The sequence below is a fragment of the Medicago sativa genome, chromosome 4 (assembly GCF_051527215.1).
Source record: "Medicago sativa cultivar Bolivia chromosome 4, Bolivia_mono, whole genome shotgun sequence".
Classification (NCBI taxonomy): domain Eukaryota; kingdom Viridiplantae; phylum Streptophyta; class Magnoliopsida; order Fabales; family Fabaceae; genus Medicago; species Medicago sativa.
The window spans coordinates 27,522,968-27,540,678 of record NC_140752.1 but is presented as its reverse complement, the minus strand read 5'-3'; the positions used below and the strand labels follow the sequence as shown (position 1 = coordinate 27,540,678).

At 37.1% G+C, this 17,711-nt stretch overlaps 3 protein-coding genes across 3 annotated transcripts; 2 read left to right on the top strand and 1 right to left on the bottom strand.

Moving 5' to 3' along the window:
• Positions 1 to 2,015: 2,015 nt before the first annotated feature.
• Positions 2,016 to 2,962, bottom strand: LOC146927434 (uncharacterized). The gene has a single exon (XM_085700710.1). The coding sequence runs from the start codon at positions 2,920 to 2,922 to the stop codon at positions 2,278 to 2,280; it is 645 nt and encodes a 214-aa protein (XP_085556836.1). The 5' UTR covers positions 2,923 to 2,962; the 3' UTR covers positions 2,016 to 2,277.
• Positions 2,963 to 7,339: 4,377 nt separating this feature from the next.
• On the top strand, positions 7,340 to 9,243 carry LOC146927433 (uncharacterized). The gene is made up of 3 exons (XM_085708152.1): positions 7,340 to 7,507; positions 7,987 to 8,057; positions 8,091 to 9,243. The coding sequence occupies exons 1-3, from the start codon at positions 7,458 to 7,460 to the stop codon at positions 8,762 to 8,764; spliced, it is 795 nt and encodes a 264-aa protein (XP_085564278.1). The 5' UTR covers positions 7,340 to 7,457; the 3' UTR covers positions 8,765 to 9,243.
• Positions 8,810 to 11,670, top strand: LOC146927432 (uncharacterized). The gene is made up of 4 exons (XM_085707076.1): positions 8,810 to 9,353; positions 9,416 to 9,600; positions 9,784 to 10,369; positions 11,243 to 11,670. The coding sequence occupies exons 1-4, from the start codon at positions 8,810 to 8,812 to the stop codon at positions 11,668 to 11,670; spliced, it is 1,743 nt and encodes a 580-aa protein (XP_085563202.1).
• Positions 11,671 to 17,711: the final 6,041 nt, after the last annotated feature.

The window sequence follows — 17,711 nt, the reverse complement described above, 5'->3', positions numbered from 1 at the left end:
GATGTGAACGTGCAAGGACCACAACCAATAGGAATTGGACAAGGGACTTTTGATCCAGCACCGGTTGGAGTTAGGCCACCACCTATTAGGGGTCAAAATTCAAATGCACGTATGAATGAACAACAAATGCTTACATCTTTCATGCCAACTCCAAGATTTACTCCAAGGGGTCTGAGGCCAACTAAGTGATGTTTGTTAGTTTATTTATGTACCGAAATTGCTAAATTATAAGCACAACTGTGGTGCAATATTTTGTTTAATATTTTGCTGAATCATTAAGCACAATTGTGGTGCAATATTTTGTTTAATATTTTGTTGAATCATTATGTAATGACTTGTTGAATTATATGCCCAAATATGGTGTAATCTTTTGATTACTCTATGGTTGACATTAATGACTTAATAGTTATGTTATGAAAACATTTGTTATTAAACTATGGAATCATTTTTATGTGTTATAATAATATTTTGGTATTTAGCGCAGATACATTAGTGTTGTTAGTAAGCAGCATGTTAAAACTAACAAAGTGCCAAGGATCTTAGTGAAAATTCGTTTTTACTGTCAGGGACCTAACTGACAGTAAGGATACAAAGTCAGGGACCTAACTGACAGTAAGTATACAAAGTCAGGGACCTAACAGTAAGTAGATGATATTGATTTTCGATTCAAGGACCTAACTGACAGTAAGTATACACAGTCAGGGATCTAACAGTAAATTGAGGATATTGATTTTCGATTCAGGGACCAAAGTGACCATTTTTTACTTTCACTTTAGTCCCTGTGACATGTCATACTCCTTGTCAGCGTGCCACAACATCACTTAACAGACTTTTTTAACGGCAGGGACTAAAGTGATAACGGAAGTGTAGAGTCAGGGACTTGTTTGTATTTAATCCTGAGTCAGGGACCTATGTGACAGCGAGGTGCAGATCCAGGGACTAAAGTGACTATTTGCTCGAATTAAATACCACACCTAAAGAAGAAGCAAAACATATCTGCTTTGACCAATGACACTCCATAAAGAGGTGTGAAATTGTCTCATTATGTTCCCCACAAAAAACACACAATGGATCGCTACTTATTCCTTTTTTAAAAAGATCATTTTTTACTGGTAGTTTTTCATGTAGAATCCTCCAAGAAAAGTGGATGTGTCTTGGAATACTTTTTATTTTCCATAATTTTTTCCACACTTGGTGATTATTGTCCTGCATTGAGCTATTTGAGCCAACTGTTTCACGCCTTGCCTTTAAGAAATGGTATGAACTCTTCACAGAAAAAAATAGCTGACCGTGAAACACCCCACACATATTCATCTTGCAATTGAGAGAAAGAAATTGGCAATTGAAGAATTTGTTGAGCCTCAAAAGGGAGAAAAATTTCATTAATTAAAGGAGCATTCCAACATCGAATATCATGGTGAATGAGATCTGAGACAAACATAATATCACAATTAGGAGGTTTAGGGGACCAAATCTTGTGCCCATTTTGATAAGGAAGCCAATTATCCTTCCATACGTTAATTAGACGACCGTCTCCTACTCTCCAAAGACCAGCTTTCTCAATAACATCCACTCGTGCTTGCAAAATACTTCTCCATGTATAACTCGGGCAGTAACCAGTTGAAGCTTTCAAGAAATTGCTTCTAGGAAAATACTTTGCTTTCAGACATTGTGAGTTCAATAAGTCATCGTTGTGCATAATACGTCAACCTTGTTTAGACAACATTGCAAGGTTAAACTCATGAAATGTTCGAAAACCTATTCCACCTTTCTTTTTTTCCTTACATAATGTCTCTCATTTAATCCAATGAATTTTACGCTCACCTTGTTTGCTACCCCACCAGAACTTACCAATCATACTTTCAATATGCTCACATAAACCTATCGGAAGTAGAAAACAGCTCATGCGCCTTACTAGTATCACAAGAAATTAACTTGATTAATTATTTATGTTGAGAACTTGTTGAAGCGAATCGAAAATTAATAATATGATGTATCACGATTTATTCAACCAATTACACAACATTAAAATCATAGAATTTTTATTCATAATTTGGAGAACAAAAGCACACTATTTTCATTCTCCGTTTTTCACTCACGTTCTTATCATACCAAGAGCATTGTAAACAACTTATTGAAATGAAAATTACAAGAATATATATCCCTTAATTAATTAGAAAAATATATATCTCCTATTTAACATATTTTCTTCGTAGCATGTTCTACAAACGAGTACCATCGTCTGCCCGAGGGGGACTTTGGGTGGTAAGGTAGCCTCTAGAATGGAGCTGTGTAAATCGGTGGCTTCTCGAATGGAGGCTTGTAAACAGGAGGCCCCTCCACATGTGGCTTGTAAATTGGGGGCTTCTCGACTGGTGGCTTGTATACATGTGGTTTCTCAACCGGTGGCTTGTGCAATGGAGGCTTCTCTATTGGAGGTTTGTAAACCGGGGGCTTCTCAACTGGTGGCTTGTACACTGGAGGTTTCTCTACAGGTGGCTTGTAAACAGGTAGCTTCTCAACTGGTGGCTTGTTAACTGGGTGCTTCTCCACTGGTGGCCTGTATACAGGTGGTTTCTCAACCGGTGGCTTGTGCACTGGAGGCTTCTCTACTAGAGGTTTGTAAACTGGGGGCTTTTCGATTGGTGGATGGTAGACTGGAGGTTTCTCAACCGGTGGGTTGTACACGGGAGGGTTCTCTACTGGAGGTTTGTGAAGTGAGGGCTTTTCGATTGGTGGATGATAGATCGGAGGTTTCTCAACCGGTGGTTTGTACACGGGTGGTTTCTCTACGGGTGGTTTATAAAATGGGGGATTCTCAACTGGTGGTTTATACTCGGGAGTTTCGTCATAGTTGGCAAGCCCCTGAGGGATGATATACAGAGCAAAAAGGAGCAACACTAGGAAGCTTAAGGAAGCCATGTTAGTGTCTTATGATTTGATGCATAAAATACAAGAGTGACTAGCTCCTTTTATACTAGTCGTGATCTTAGTGAATCCACAAACAGCTGCATGTCTCAATCTTGAATTGGTAATGACTTGACACTCTTTTGTACCAAAAGTCAATAGTTGTCCTGTGATTTTGTTTTCATATGGTACAGAAGTTTGAAATTATGTGTTGATTAAAGTTGGGAAGTTGCATCATATAGTGACATTTTGCAATCAATACTAGTAACATATGCTAAAGTTCGTCATTATCATTTTTCAGCATAACTATGTTGCTTTCCGCATAACACTATGTTGCTTTATGCACAAATAATTGCTTTATTTAGCATCACGTAATACTGAATTTAGCTTCACCGTAATATATAGCTTAAGATGATCAGTTTCGTAATGGATAAGGTATATATATGCAATAATGCAAATGATGCAATATATTATGGACATATTTTCTCAATAGCATACTTTAGAAATCGAGTGCTTCTCAACCTGGAATCTTTATACACCGGTAACTTTTTAATAATGTATATGCGGCCAGACGACTATCCTAAACTCTATAAGACAAGTTTTAATTTGGACCAGAAAATAAAATAAGGATTTGTTGCATTTTCTAATAAGGATTTGTTGGGTGTTGATGCAAATTTTATTTTCGGAATTAAAAGTGATTAAATGTCTTTGTCAAAATATGTTGATGTCAGCATTTAAAATTATTGAGTTATTTTAGTGAGTACATATTCCATAGTTTTTTGAAGTTAAACATATTGACGAACTATTTGAGATCGTCAATGTTACAAGAAAGGTTGAGAGGTGTGATAGAACATGTTGATGTAAACACAATTATTTGTAACTTTGCATCTACAAATGCTTGTAGGAATACATATGAGCATTTGGATGTTAAATAACAAATTCAATGATTTTTTCATGTATTTTATTAGATTATTTTTTAACCTAAACAAAGGTATCATCTTCAAGCAAATTATTTTCACATTTTGAGAATTCAATTTTTTTATATATATAATAGTTACGGTCCAAATTTTAGGTTCACTTTACCCCAAAAAAATCTTAGAAACGGGTCAGCTTCTTAGTGGGTGATAGTCCATTATGGGGTAATATTTGGTCTGCAAGCCCCTCAGGGATAACAAACAAAACAAGAAGGGGCAACACTAGGAAGCTAAAGGAAGCCATCTAAGTGTGATGTGATTTTTGAGTTTGGCATTCTTTTCATCTCGAATTAATTATCCTACTTAGTTATTTCACATATATTAAAAAGTGTTTTATAAATGAAAGATAAATACTCATATTTTTACTACAATACCCTTATTAAGTCATAGATGATTCGGCAAGTGTACCAAAAACTATCGAAGTAGTAATAAAGATCGAATCCACGAGGACCGTTGTTAATTTCTACTAAACAAGTTCGTTAAAATAAAGAATGTAGTAAATTTATGAGTTGTCCTAGGCAGTTGGATTTGGTTGCATAAAACTTAATACAAAGTAAATAAAATGGTTTGATAATTGGATTAAAACATATGATCAAGCCTTTCGAATCCTCTATTTCTCACTGTGAGTAATTTGGCTCTCTTCTCTCTCAAAGAAGTTAACCTAGCTTTACGACGGATTAACTAAGTGGTTTTGATCAATCTCTTGACTCAAAACCCTATCCTAAGTTATAACCTTTTAATCTCTTAAACCGATTGAATAACTGTGGAAGCATCGTGAGAACGTTAATCCATAAGTCATAAGTCGCAACTTCCTATCTCTAGTTTCATATGTAAAGCCAAACAGAATTACTATTTCAGGTTTAATAGCTAGGGTTAGTAGTCAATTAATTCCTAAGATCAATTAATGCGATTGAAAGAAGGTAGGGTTAGTAGTCATACAAACAATCATAAGAAAAGCATTAGGCACAAATAATTCTGAATAAAGACTAGATTTTCATTGATGTTAAAGAGAGTTCTTAACACATGCTCACAGATCACAAAGATTCATCTCATGGCTTAATCAATTTAAGAGTTTATCTAGCAGGATGGTTTGTGGTAGTAGATCTAGATCTGGATTCGGATCTTGCATTGGAAATTTACTTGTGGGGATTTTGTGTTTTGTGCATAGTTGGTTGAAGGATTAGGGACGAGTGTTACTTCTGGGTGTGTCATGCTTGTTCTGTAAGTGTTTGTACCAATCTATCATGAACCACTCTTGTTACTGCCGTTAAGCACGCTAGCCATCAATTGGAAAATATTGCAGGGGGGCGGTGGTTAATTCATACAGCTTTGACTAATTTTTATTTTATTTTTATGTGGCGGTGAGTTATGTTTGTGGTGATGATGTTGAGGAGCTCGTAGGTTGTTTTTTGGTTGTGTTGGTTTGTGGTGCTTCGCGGTGGTTTCCATGGTGGTGTTGATACTTGGTCTTTTGTGGTTGTGATGCTCATGGTGGCTGGTGTTGGTTTTTGGTTGTGATGCTCGTGGTGGCTGGTGCTGGTTTTGGTGAGGATTAATGGTGGTTTTTGTGGTGGTTAATGGTAGTTTTAGTGGTGGTGGTGGTGGCTATGCTTTTTGTGGGTTTACTTCTATGAGTTTGTTGTTGATGGGGTTTTCAAATACATGATTGTTAGACGGTGTGGCTTGTTTAAGGTGCGGTTACATGGGTTTTTGGTAGGTTCGATGGTTATTTTGGAGAGGTTTTTCAACGGTTTGACACAAGATTTGTTTCTGCTATTGCGCATGCGTTTAGACTTTGGTTTTTACAGATGACTTCTTGGTTTGGTGTTTAGTTTTTATTGGTTTCGAGGGCCCTCAATGGAGGGTGGTTTTTGTTTGTTTGTAGAAGTTTGTATTTGATACATATATGATTGTTTGTTTGGGTGTTCCACATATATACGACACACTTTTTTCTTTGTATATACGACACACTTTTTCTTTGTATGTTGCCTCATTTATTGCAGGCAATTCATCTGATATGGCGTTCATATGTTCTCTCGAAAGTCGGTGTGTTTGCTTGGAAACTTTTACATGAAAGAATACCAACTAAAGTGGCGTTGCATCACAGAAGAATAATAATAACTTAGTGCAGCACCAACAACATGAGAGAAATTACAAGAAGATCCAAATCCCAGACTTGGGTAGTATGATGGAGAGAATAAAATTTTGTTCACGGGAGTGGTTTAGTTGTAAAAAGAAAGGAATTACCTTCTTATTTACTATTTGGCATTGTAACCCTGTGCATCTAAAGGAATATCCTTCATCTAAGGGGAACCCTTTGTAACTCTATAATAATTTGCATGTAAAAATTAAAAGTCCATATTCTCTTAGACTTTTCTCTTAATTGATGCATCAACACGTACAAATAAAGAGTCTTGAAAACTATGATGCCGAATTTGAAAATTTAATTTAACTAACGATATATTCTTTAATTCAAGTCACTAAATTCTCATTTCGCATAATAAGTAATCAAGAATCTTACCCTTGCAAAAATTGTCTTGTCGTGAATATTTTACTAGTTTTTTTTTTGACGTTAAAGACAATTTCATTAATGAAAGTCTGGCAATAAATCAAATGTCGAGACTGCAGAAATACAAGGCGGAGTTTCTTCAATTCATATGCAATCTAAATTCTTAAGAGCATATTTTGCTAAATAATGAGCACATTGGTTGGCTTCACGCCTAACATGCAAAAAATTTAAACTACGAAAACTACCCTTAAAACTAATACAATCTTGAATAATTGATCCAACATAGTTTGGAGATTGTTGGTGAGCATTCAACCCTAAAACCACATTAGAAGCATCGGATTCTGCTATAAGATTCAGAAAAAATATATCTTTTGCAAATTCCAAACTCTTCCACATAGCTAAAGCTTCTGCAACCTCTGAATCTAGTGATGAAAAGACTTGCCAGCAACTAGCACCAACGACAACACCTTCATTATCTCTCACCACAACACCAATACCCCACTTATCACCCTCTATCGGACCTGCTGCATCAACATTAAGCTTATAGAAACCACTAAAAGGAGCTATCCAATAAATATCAGATATTGGCAAAATTGGACCTCCACTTAGTGTCTCCACCAACACCGTACTAGCACTCTTAAAATTCACAATAGATCTTTGTGCCTTTTGAACAGTGGCAGCCACATCAACATCAGTCCCCTCAAAACACAGGTCCCTGACTCATGATTAAATACAAACAAGTCCCTGACTCTACACTTTCGTTATCACTTTAGTCTCTGCCGTTAAAAAAGTCTGTTAAATGATGATGTGGCACATGTGTTATACTGACTTGGCATATGATGTGTTAGGGACTTAAGTGAAAGAAACTCAAAAGTCACTTTATTAGTAACCATTGGGTATTTCTTTCTTTTCTCCCTCCAAACACAAACACAAAACAAGAACAAAAACACATTGAACTTCCCCTAAAAAAACACCTTGAACTGAAAACTCAAAACCCTCACCGTTGAAATCATCCACCACCGTCGCGACTCCGCCGTCTGCCGTCGCCGTCGTGGCTTCTTCTCATCATGTCGTTGTACCTTCTGTTTTTGCTAAAGTCGCGCCTGAACATCATAAGGTCAGTGAACAACAAATTCTATGATTTTACTTGTTTTGATCATGCAAAATCATAACTTTTCATGTTTCTTATGCTTAATGTTTGATAGTTTTGGTTTATTTGTTGTTGTTATGTTTATTTTAGGTTTTAGGGTTAATTATTTTTATAAGTTGTGTCATTAAAGAACTGAAAATATCAGTTGTGTACGTGCTACAAGTTTTTGTTGAGACATTGTTTTTCATTCTCTTGAAATGGTCGTACACTTTGCTTCACGGTGCTTGTCATCCTCGTAATGACCCCTGGGTTCCAAAGATGGAAGAAAATATATATTTGATTTCCATAAATAATTAACGAATAAAATGATGAAAGGAAAAAAAAAGAATCAAAAGTTTATGTTTCAACCAATTAATATTTGCCGGAAAAAAGTTTATGTTTAAGAATATAAGGGTTATAAGGTTTTTTTTTTTTGTTAACATATGTATCTGTTATTTTGTGTTTAGAATGGAATCAACTTTGATTTTGCATCATGGTGGTTATTTTCAAAGATATGGTAATGGTAACATGGAGTATGTAAATGGTCAATTTTGTGTTTGGGAAGAGTATGACACTGACTACCTTAGCAAGCATCAACTAGAAGAGATGGCAAAACTATGTGGAAACTACGCGGGTATTGAAAAAATATGGTGGTTGGTTCCTGACTGTGGAGGTTACCTTCAAGTTATTGAAGATGCCGATATTTTGGATTTGGGTAACATTGCCCGTTGTTGTGGCAACGAAGTTCATATATACTATGAGCATCCAATATTTGAACCAGAAGAGGCGGTTCATGAACCTGAAGTTGTGACTGTTGATGATGAGGTTGAAATTGTGGCTGATGCTGTTAATGAAAGTGTGGCTGATGTTGTTAATAAGAATGTGGTTGAGGCCGAAATTGATGTTAATGAAGGGGTAGTTGATGCCAATGAAGGTGAAACAGTTAATGAAGATCAAGCTCATGATGATGCACAAGAATATGATATCGATGAGGATTCTGATTACTCACCTTCATATTTTAGTGGAGATGATGATACTTTCATGGAAGTTGATTTGGAACCTGAACCATCTAGAAGAAGGAACAAGAGACCAACAGAAGGACAAGGCACGGGTATCAATGTTGAAGAGAATGTCGATGAGAATGATTTTCCTAACGACAATGACAGTTACCACTCTGAAGAACTAAGGAGCCCTATTAGTACCGATGATGAAGGTGATGGAAATGGAAGAGAAGTGTTCCCTTAGTTTAATTCAAATGCAGAGTTTGGTCAAGTCCACTTGGAGCTAGGAATGGAATTTGAAACTTTGGATATTTTCAAAGAAGCCGTGAGGAACTTCACCATATACCATGGAAGAGATATAAAGTGGTTGAAAAATGACAAAGAAAGGTGCAGAGTCGTATGCAAGGATGAAACATGCAATTGGATGATATATTGTGCTTGGAGTAAAGTAACTAAAAGTTTTCAAATCAAGACTTTCCCCCAGCCATTGCACATTTGTTGTCGTGACTTTAAAAGCTCTGAAGCAAGGAGGAAGTGGGTGGTTGCCATGCTTACAGAAAAGATTAAAGAGTCTCCAAAAATCACATATACAGAGGCATTTGATCACTTCAAAACAAAGTATGGGATGCAAATCAATGATACAAAGTTGTTTAGGTCATTGAAAGAAGCGAGATCCAAGGTTAAGGGGAATTTCAAAGAGCAATATGGTCTTGTTTGGGACTATGCTGCTGAGTTACAAAGGAGTAATCCGGGTACAACAGCTAAAATTAATGTCACACCGGTACTCGAAGGTCCTCCACAATTTAAGAGATTTTATGTGTGTTTGGAAGCTTGTAAGAGAGGGTTCATGGCTGGGTGTAGACCCTTTATTGGGTTGGATGGTTGCTTTTTGAAGGGAAACTTGGGGGACAACTACTAACTGCAGTTGGTACAGACGTAAATAACCATAACTATGTGATAGCTTATGCAATTGTTGAAGTAGAGAACAAGGAAAATTGGAAGTGGTTCTTATCTTTATTGGATACTGATGTGGGGCCCTATGCACAACGTGGATTGAACTTCATGAGTGACATGCAAAAGGTACGTAGAAAATTATAATACTGCTTATTTTTATAGTTGTAGATGTACACTGTCAGGGACCTTAGTGACAGTAAATGTTTACTGTCAGGGACCTTAGTGACAGTAAGTATACACAGTCAAGGACTAAAGAGAATTATGCTAATGACCATTTTAACGTTGTGTTTGTTTATTCTGTATGCTTAGGGTGTTATCCCTGCTTTACAAGAAGTGATGAAAGGAGCCCCACATAGGTATTGTGTCATGCACTTATGGAGGAATGTCACTAAGCAATGGAAAGACAAAGAATTAAGAGGAGCAGTTTGGGAGGCTGCAAGAGCTTCTACACCAGCCCAGTTCAACACAATGATGGAGAGGATAAAGAGAAAATGTGAGAAGGCATGGGCATATTTGAACAAGTGTCCTAAGGAGTCATGGACCAAGGCATACTTTAGTACCGATCCAAAGGTGGACAACGTATGCAATAACACTTGTGAGAGTTTTAATTCAAGTATTAACAAATATATAGCCAAACCTGTTCTGACCATGGCCGAGGAGATAAGATGCTACATTATGAGGACAATGAGTGCAAACAAAGTAAAGTTGGCCAACAAAACTGGTTTACTTTGTCCAATGCAGCAGTCTAGATTGGATAAGTTAAAAATGGAGAGTAATCAATGGACACCAATATTTGCTGGTGAAGGGAGATTTCAAGTTGCAAATAATTGGAGAACACACGTCGATGTTGACTTGGATGCTCAAACAAGTACCTGCAGAATGTGGCAACTAACAGGTATTTTCCAATTTGTTTATTCATATGTAGTTTAGGCATTGGGGTCTAATAGATATTAATTCATAGTTTCTGGTTGCGCATATGCATAATTTCAGGGTGCAGGTTCTGTATAATTTCTGTTTGAGTTGCTGCGTGCAGTCTGTGTGCTTCTGTGTTGCGTTTTTTGTGTTCTGTAGGCAGGCTGCAGTGCACTTCTGTTATGGTGCAGCAGTCTGCATTTTTTTGTGTTGTTTTATAGGCTCTTCAGCTCTCTGTCTGTGCTGTTAAGTGTTGTTTGTGTTTTAGTTCATGCCTTTGGTTTGGGTTAGGAACATAGGAGGTTTTTAATCGAGTTTAGGTGGATTTAGTTCAGGAAAATAAAAGAAGCTTTAGGGCAAAATCTCTTCATTTTGTCTTTGAAACTCTATGTTTCTCTTAGTTAGTATATATAGATAACTCCTATTCTGTTTGCAAAAGAAAAACATATATGATTTAAGCGTGAACAAGTTCTACACTACAGGTTCCATAAACATTAGTCATTACCACTGAATGTAATAAAATAGCTTATGAAAATGGTAAATATTTGAAAAAAATCCCTTATATCCAAAAAAATGTGTGCCTTGTAATATAGTTACTGTTTTATGACTTCAATAGAGAACAAGCAAAAAAGACATTATAAAATAGTAGAAACTTTGTATTCCCTTATATCAGAAATAATTTTTTTAGAGTATCTGAACATTATGCCACCACATTTTCTGTCATGAATATCTCTTGGAATCGGTATCCATATTTTCTTAGTTTTATGGTTTGTTTTCATAGTCTAATAATATACACAGAGATTGGTGCTCTTGTTTACAAATCATATAATGATGAAATTGTTTGAATTTGTTTTAGGCATGCCATGTGTTCATGGAATAGCAGCCATTGCATGGAGGCATGACAAACCTGAAAATTATTGTCATGGGTTGCTTACTTTGGACTCATACAATGCAACATATGAGCATTTCATAAAGCCAACACAAGGTGAAGAGTTTTGGGAAAAAACTGATTATGTGAAACCAGTGCCTGCACCAAAAAGAAGCCAACCTGGAAGGCCAAAGAAACAAAGAAGGAAAGATGCATCCGAGGGTCCTTCCGGTTCAGGTAATATTCGGAGGTCATATCCAGTGATAACATGTTCAAGGTGTGGTCTAGAAGGTAACCACAATAGGTTCGGCTGCACTAATCAAGGTGTGATGCCTATGCCTCCCAATTGGATTCCACCACCACCACCTCCCAACAATGAGGGTCAAGGAGAACAAGTTACTTTAGATTTGTCATAATCTGCCCCACGAACACAAGAGCAATTATTTGATGTGAACGTGCAAGGACCACAACCAATAGGAATTGGACAAGGGACTTTTGATCCAGCACCGGTTGGAGTTAGGCCACCACCTATTAGGGGTCAAAATTCAAATGCACGTCTGAATGAACAACAAATGCTTACATCTTTCATGCCAACTCCAAGATTTACTCCAAGGGGTCCGAGGCCAACTAAGTGATGTTTGTTAGTTTATTTATGTACCGAAATTGCTAAATTATAAGCACAACTGTGGTGCAATATTTTGTTTAATATTTTGCTGAATCATTATGTAATGACTTGTTGAATTATATGCCCAAATATGGTGCAATCTTTTGATTACTCTATGGTTGACATTAATGACTTAATAGTTATGTTATGAAAACATTTGTTATTAAACTATGGAATCATTTTTATGTGTTATAATAATATTTTGGTATTTAGCGCAGATACATTAGTGTTGTTAGTAAGCAGCATGTTAAAACTAACAAAGTGCCAAGGATCTTAGTGAAAATTCGTTTTTACTGTCAGGGACCTAACTGACAGTAAGTATACAAAGTCAGGGACCTAACAGTAAGTAGATGATATTGATTTTCGATTCAGGGACCTAACTGACAGTAAGTATATGTTATACCCTAATTTTGGACCTAAAAATACTACTCCAATTCTTCTTTTCTTGCATTACAAGCCATTTGATATGTCTCTGATCAATTGCATCTTTCTCTGCATTTTATTTCAATGTTATTTGCAAAACTCACATAAGAGGGCATTTTAGTCATTTCCTATGTCAAAATTTCTTTCAGTCTTTTGAAAATTTGTTTGAGTCTCTTCATTTGGTTTGAATAAGTCTTTGTTTCATTCCATGTCAAAATCCAGTTCAAAAATTGCATTTGAAGTCATTTTAAGTCAAGTTTTGCCCCTAGGGGCATTTTGGTCTTTTCACATGATTAAACCCTGTTTAAATCCTAAAAATTGTCTCTGAGTCTTTTAATTTTGCTTGTATGAGTCTTAGTTTCAATTCCCTGTTAAAAATCCATTTTAAAAATTGCATCTGAGTTATTTTTAGTCGTTTTAGCCCTAGGGGCATTTTGGTCATTTCACACAAAATTTCGGCAGAGAGAGGTTACTTTAAAGTACCTCATTTAGGCCATTGGTTCATTTTAGTCCGTTTTGTCAAATTTTAATCGTTTCACTTTACGTTTAGTCAAATTACCGTTTTTTATTCCAATTTTATTTTTAGTTTTCTTTTTAAGTCTAAAACTTCCAAAATTTGCACTTAAGTTCTTTTCCTAGTTTTAATTTTACTTTTAGATCCTTACTTTGTTTATTTCGAATTTTAAGTCCTTTTCAGTCAATAACAGTCCAGTCCTTTAACTTCAACAATTTGCAAATTAGTCCATAGTCCTTTTTTAGTCCAAACTTGGTCCATGGCACGTGTCAGCACTTCATTGGGCAAGAGGAACACTTGGCACCTATAAAACAGTGCCAACTCAGGTCAAAGGGTCAGATTATTCACCATTCCAGAAAAGCCAACTCATCAAAAACACAGTCACCGTCTTTTCTTTTCACGCGCCACCACACCAGAGCTCTAACAAACTCTCTCCGCCACTGAAACCACCGTAACCGTTTCCAATTCACCAAAAACACACACAATTGCACCAAATTCATCACAAAAACACTCAAAAATCAACGAAAGTTACAAAGATCGAAGCAACAATACACTCAATTCAGCAAAAATGTTCGAATTCAATCAAGTTCTCAGAGATTACTTGCGTAATCTTCATCATTGAACCAGAAATCCTCTTCCTGCAATTCGAGCGTAGGACGCGATCACAGGAAGAAGTTTGAAGAAGAGAAGAAGGGAAATCGAAAGATCAGAGGATACGAAGAGAAACCTGCAACAAAAACAGTTCAGAGTTCGATTCGATCAAGTCCAAAACCCTAGGGTTTCGAATCCAGCACCAAATCGAAGAACAAGCAGTGAAGAAGATTCCAATCGAAACGGTTAGGGTTCAGGAATCAAGAGGCGAAGGGAAAACCGAAGTATTCCATCGTCTTCTCTCCTTTTCCAGTCATCAACAGGTAAAACATTCAGACTCCTCAGCTTTTCCTTTAACGAATTCATCAGTGAAGTCAGTTTAATGGTAAACGGTGTGGATCTTCGTACCTTTTCTCGTCTTTCTTTGAAAACGTTGTAAACAGAGGAAGAGACGAAGATTCACATCGTAAAAACGAACGCCATAGCCTCGTTTCAGATCGTTCTCTTTAAGTTTCAACATGACCGAACCCTAAAAGTGTAGATCTAGAAAGATCTACGAGTTTTCTGAAAGAAATAAGAAGAGATTCGAAAAGAGAATGAAAAGGCGAGTGTTATGGTGTTTCGTTTCATCAAAAATAGTTAAGTCTCATGTTCATCGGAATCTGGAGATGACGGCGGAGAAGATGAAGTTTCCGACCGTTCTTCATCCTCTCCGACGAGCCAGTTGCAGAGCTCTCAGAGAGAGAAGGTCTTAGAGAGAGAAGGGAAATGAACAAATGGATTGGACCGGTCCTAGAACCTTTATATAAGCAATTGAACCGGACCGGTTCAATCCTGGTTCATTTCAACTTGTTTCCTTGCCGTTAGATTTAGGTCAAGAGTGATCTGGATCAATCCAACGCTCGTGGAGCACTTGGATGATCCAGAACCCGATGCTTCTTTGGGCCTGGGTCCCTTCTTGCTGTTTTTTTTCGTTTTTGGCTTCTTTCTTGCTAATTACACCCCTGGGCTTTGCTTCCTGCACCTCCTGTGTGTCAAAATCTTTTGCAAAAAATTCCAAAGCATTTTTCCATGTTTTCTTGATGTTTTCTTGGTGTTTTTTCTAATACTTTTACACTGGAAATTTTGATAAAAAATATATAGGCAATTTTAGTGTTATTTCTTGAATTTTATGTTAAAAAATTGGTGAAAATTGGTTCAACTTTGTTTCTTGTCTTTGATGCACACTTGTGATACATGATATGTGTTCCTATAACTTCTTAGCCACTGTTTGAACATGATTTTGATACTTGTGTGTGAAATTTAGTTAGTTGCTTAGCTTACAAGTTAGTTGTGTAGTTAAATAATGCAAATAGGCTTAAAGTTTGTTTTAAAATGCCAAGTGAATCATGTTGCCTTAATTCCCATTCCAAGACTTGATTCTAAACCTTTAAAAATGTATTGGAATGTGAGAATTATAGGTCATATGGTTCTTGCATTCTATGAACAAATTTTAGCCATGTTTGCACTCATTTTCTATCCTTTATGTTCTAGTGTTTCTCTTGCTTTATTTCCTTTGATATTGTCATGTGTTGCTAACCATTTCATTTCATGTCTCATATTCTCCATAAGCGTTCCCATTTCATTCCACATCCCATCTCTTTCTCCACTTTAATTTCTTGCACTTTAAGTTTCAATTTCATGCAAAAATTAGAATGTAAAGATTTAGGAGTTCTTGTAATATTTTACTTCCATGCTTTTAATTTCTTGGCAAAGAGGCCATAGAATGTATCTAGGCCAATGATGTAATAAGGACAATGGACTCTAATGATGTACACCGACACAAGCACCGACACATGCACACACACCACTTTAGGTATATAGCTAGAATATGCATGTTTAGATGTATGTTTAGGATTGTATGTTTAGATGAATGTTTAGGCTTTATACTTAGAAAAAAATCAATTTTCCAAACAAATATGAACAACATCACTCAAATACTTTTCTTAATAAACCTTGGGATCAAAATCCCATTGAATTTTCCTTTTCTTTTTCTTAATCAAAATCCTAATGAAATTTAATCATACTTAGACCACATTTTGCAAATCACTAATTCCACCTCACATTTTTTTTAATCTCATGCCCTTGAGGCCTCTTTCTATTCTTCAAACTTCATTTTCAAACTTAAAATCAACCAACAAAAACAAAAAATATTTTTGGAAGAGAACTACGGTGGATTTGATCCCTTAAACAGGTACGTAGGCAAGGAACAAAATTCCTTCAATTCAACTAAAATAAAAATCCAAAAACCTTCTTCTCCCTCCAATTCTTCACTTAGAACATTCCTAGGTTTAATAAACACTTTCAAAATAGCATTTAAAATAGAGCGCGCGCTTAGAATTTAAAGACGATTCCTATAGGATACTATAGTCGTTATGGGTGCCTAACACCTTCCCATAGCGAAAACAACTCCCGGACCTCGATTCTCAAGGGTTTTGCTTACTTTTTCCCTTCCCAAGAAAAAATAAGATATCACCGGTTTAAAAGGTTCAAACGTAATCAATGTTTGACACCCGAAAACCAAGATAAAACAGCTGGCGACTTCACTGGGGAATTTCGAGAGTTACGCCTAGTCTTTATTTCCACGCTTGCGCTTTCGTTTTACTTGCTTCTTTTACTTGCTTTCTTGTGTGAATAAATGTTTAATTTCTCGCAAACGTGTGGGGTGAGAATATCAAAAGTCCTGCACCCGGGCTGAGTGAACTTAGGATTTAGGAGGGATATAATCGACAATTCATTCCGGGGGTTGCCTCGTGTTTTGGATTATGCGATCAATCCCACATAGCTGAGGCATTTTGGGGGTGATGTTGTCGGCGCGTGTTGTCGCGTTTAGGCACTTTACTTCTAATTGTTCTATGACGCTATGAACCATAGATAACCAAACCCATCCATGGCCATTTTCTAGGATGTAGTGCGGAGGCTAAACCGAGTGTTGTCTCGAGTTTTAGTCGTCACGCGATACTACACTCAAGTTAGACCTTCCACGGATAATCATGGAGCGAGTGTTGTCTCGTGACACCATGATACACGTCGGAGAGGTTGCAACTTGGGAACCTTTTTAGAACCCGGTTACTATATCCCAAAGCCCTAGATTCACCGGACGCCGTGTCCACCCATGACTCCTCGACTTTGAACTTCAACCCACCATGTTTTCTCCGAACTTGAACATAATCATGCATTCATGCATACATGCATACATGCATAAACTTTTGTCATGCATTGTTATCGAAGGGCTTAGACAAGTTGAATTTGTAAACATTGTAGGAATGAAGATGACTAAGTCCTACAAGTTCAAGGAAGTGGATTTGGCTAGTTTGAGAGATTTGGCACTCAAGATTGAGGATCCGACCGGTTTCCGCATCATTACGGGGCTTTACTTCCGATTCTTCATACTAATGTGGATGAGAAGCTTGTGCACACTCTAGTGCAGTTCTATGATCGGGGGTATCGGTGCTTTACTTTTCCAGACTTTCAGTTGATGCCTACTCTAGAGGCTTATTCTCACTTGATGGGTCTATCTATTGCTAAGGGGGTACCTTTCTCGGGACCTGAGAATCCTCCTACTCCGTTGGTTATTGCTAAAGATCTCCATCTCAAGACCACCGATGTCTCCAAGAATCTTGTCACTAAGGCACGTATCCGAGGGTTCACTTCAGAGTATCTTCTTGGGAAAGCTCACCTCAATACCACTTGTCAGGACACTCTCGAGGCTATTCTTGCACTTCTCATCTATGGGCTCATTCTCTTTCCGAATCTTGATGACTTCGTGGACATGAATGCTATTATGATCTTCCACTCCAAGAATCCGGTTCCTACCTTGCTAGCTGACACATATCATGCTATTCACGATCGTTCCGGCAAAGGTCGTGGATACATTCATTGTTGTGTGCCTCTCCTCTATAGGTGGTTTATTTCGCACCTTCCGAAGTCTTTCCACGACAATCCGGAGAATTGGTCTATTTCGCAGAGGATCATGGCTCTCACTCCTAATGAAGTGGTTTGGCTCACTCCAGCTTCTAGGGTTAAGGAAATTATCTTTGGTGGTGGAAAGTTTCTTAATGTACCTCTTCTTGGTACCCGGGGTGGAATCAACTATAACCCGGAGCTTGCTTTGCGACAATTTGGTTTCCCGATGAAAGATAAACCCATCAATCTTGCTACGGCTCCTTACTTCTTTCACTACTCTAATGCTCCCACCGGCATAAAAGAGGATTTCATGGAAGCTT

Bases quoted from the DNA above. Each gene is read 5' to 3' on its own strand.
- LOC146927433 (XM_085708152.1), top strand. From the start codon at position 7,458: ATGTCGTTGTACCTTCTGTTTTTGCTAAAGTCGCGCCTGAACATCATA. The intron at 7,508-7,986 runs GTCAGTGAACAA...TTTTGTGTTTAG, and splicing joins TCGCGCCTGAACATCATAAG to AATGGAATCAACTTTGATTT. The intron at 8,058-8,090 runs TAAATGGTCAAT...GGGAAGAGTATG, and splicing joins TAATGGTAACATGGAGTATG to ACACTGACTACCTTAGCAAG.
- LOC146927434 (XM_085700710.1), bottom strand. From the start codon at position 2,922: ATGGCTTCCTTAAGCTTCCTAGTGTTGCTCCTTTTTGCTCTGTATATC.
- LOC146927432 (XM_085707076.1), top strand. From the start codon at position 8,810: ATGGAATTTGAAACTTTGGATATTTTCAAAGAAGCCGTGAGGAACTTC. The intron at 9,354-9,415 runs GTAAGAGAGGGT...TGCTTTTTGAAG, and splicing joins TTATGTGTGTTTGGAAGCTT to GGAAACTTGGGGGACAACTA. The intron at 10,370-11,242 runs GTATTTTCCAAT...AATTTGTTTTAG, and splicing joins CAGAATGTGGCAACTAACAG to GCATGCCATGTGTTCATGGA.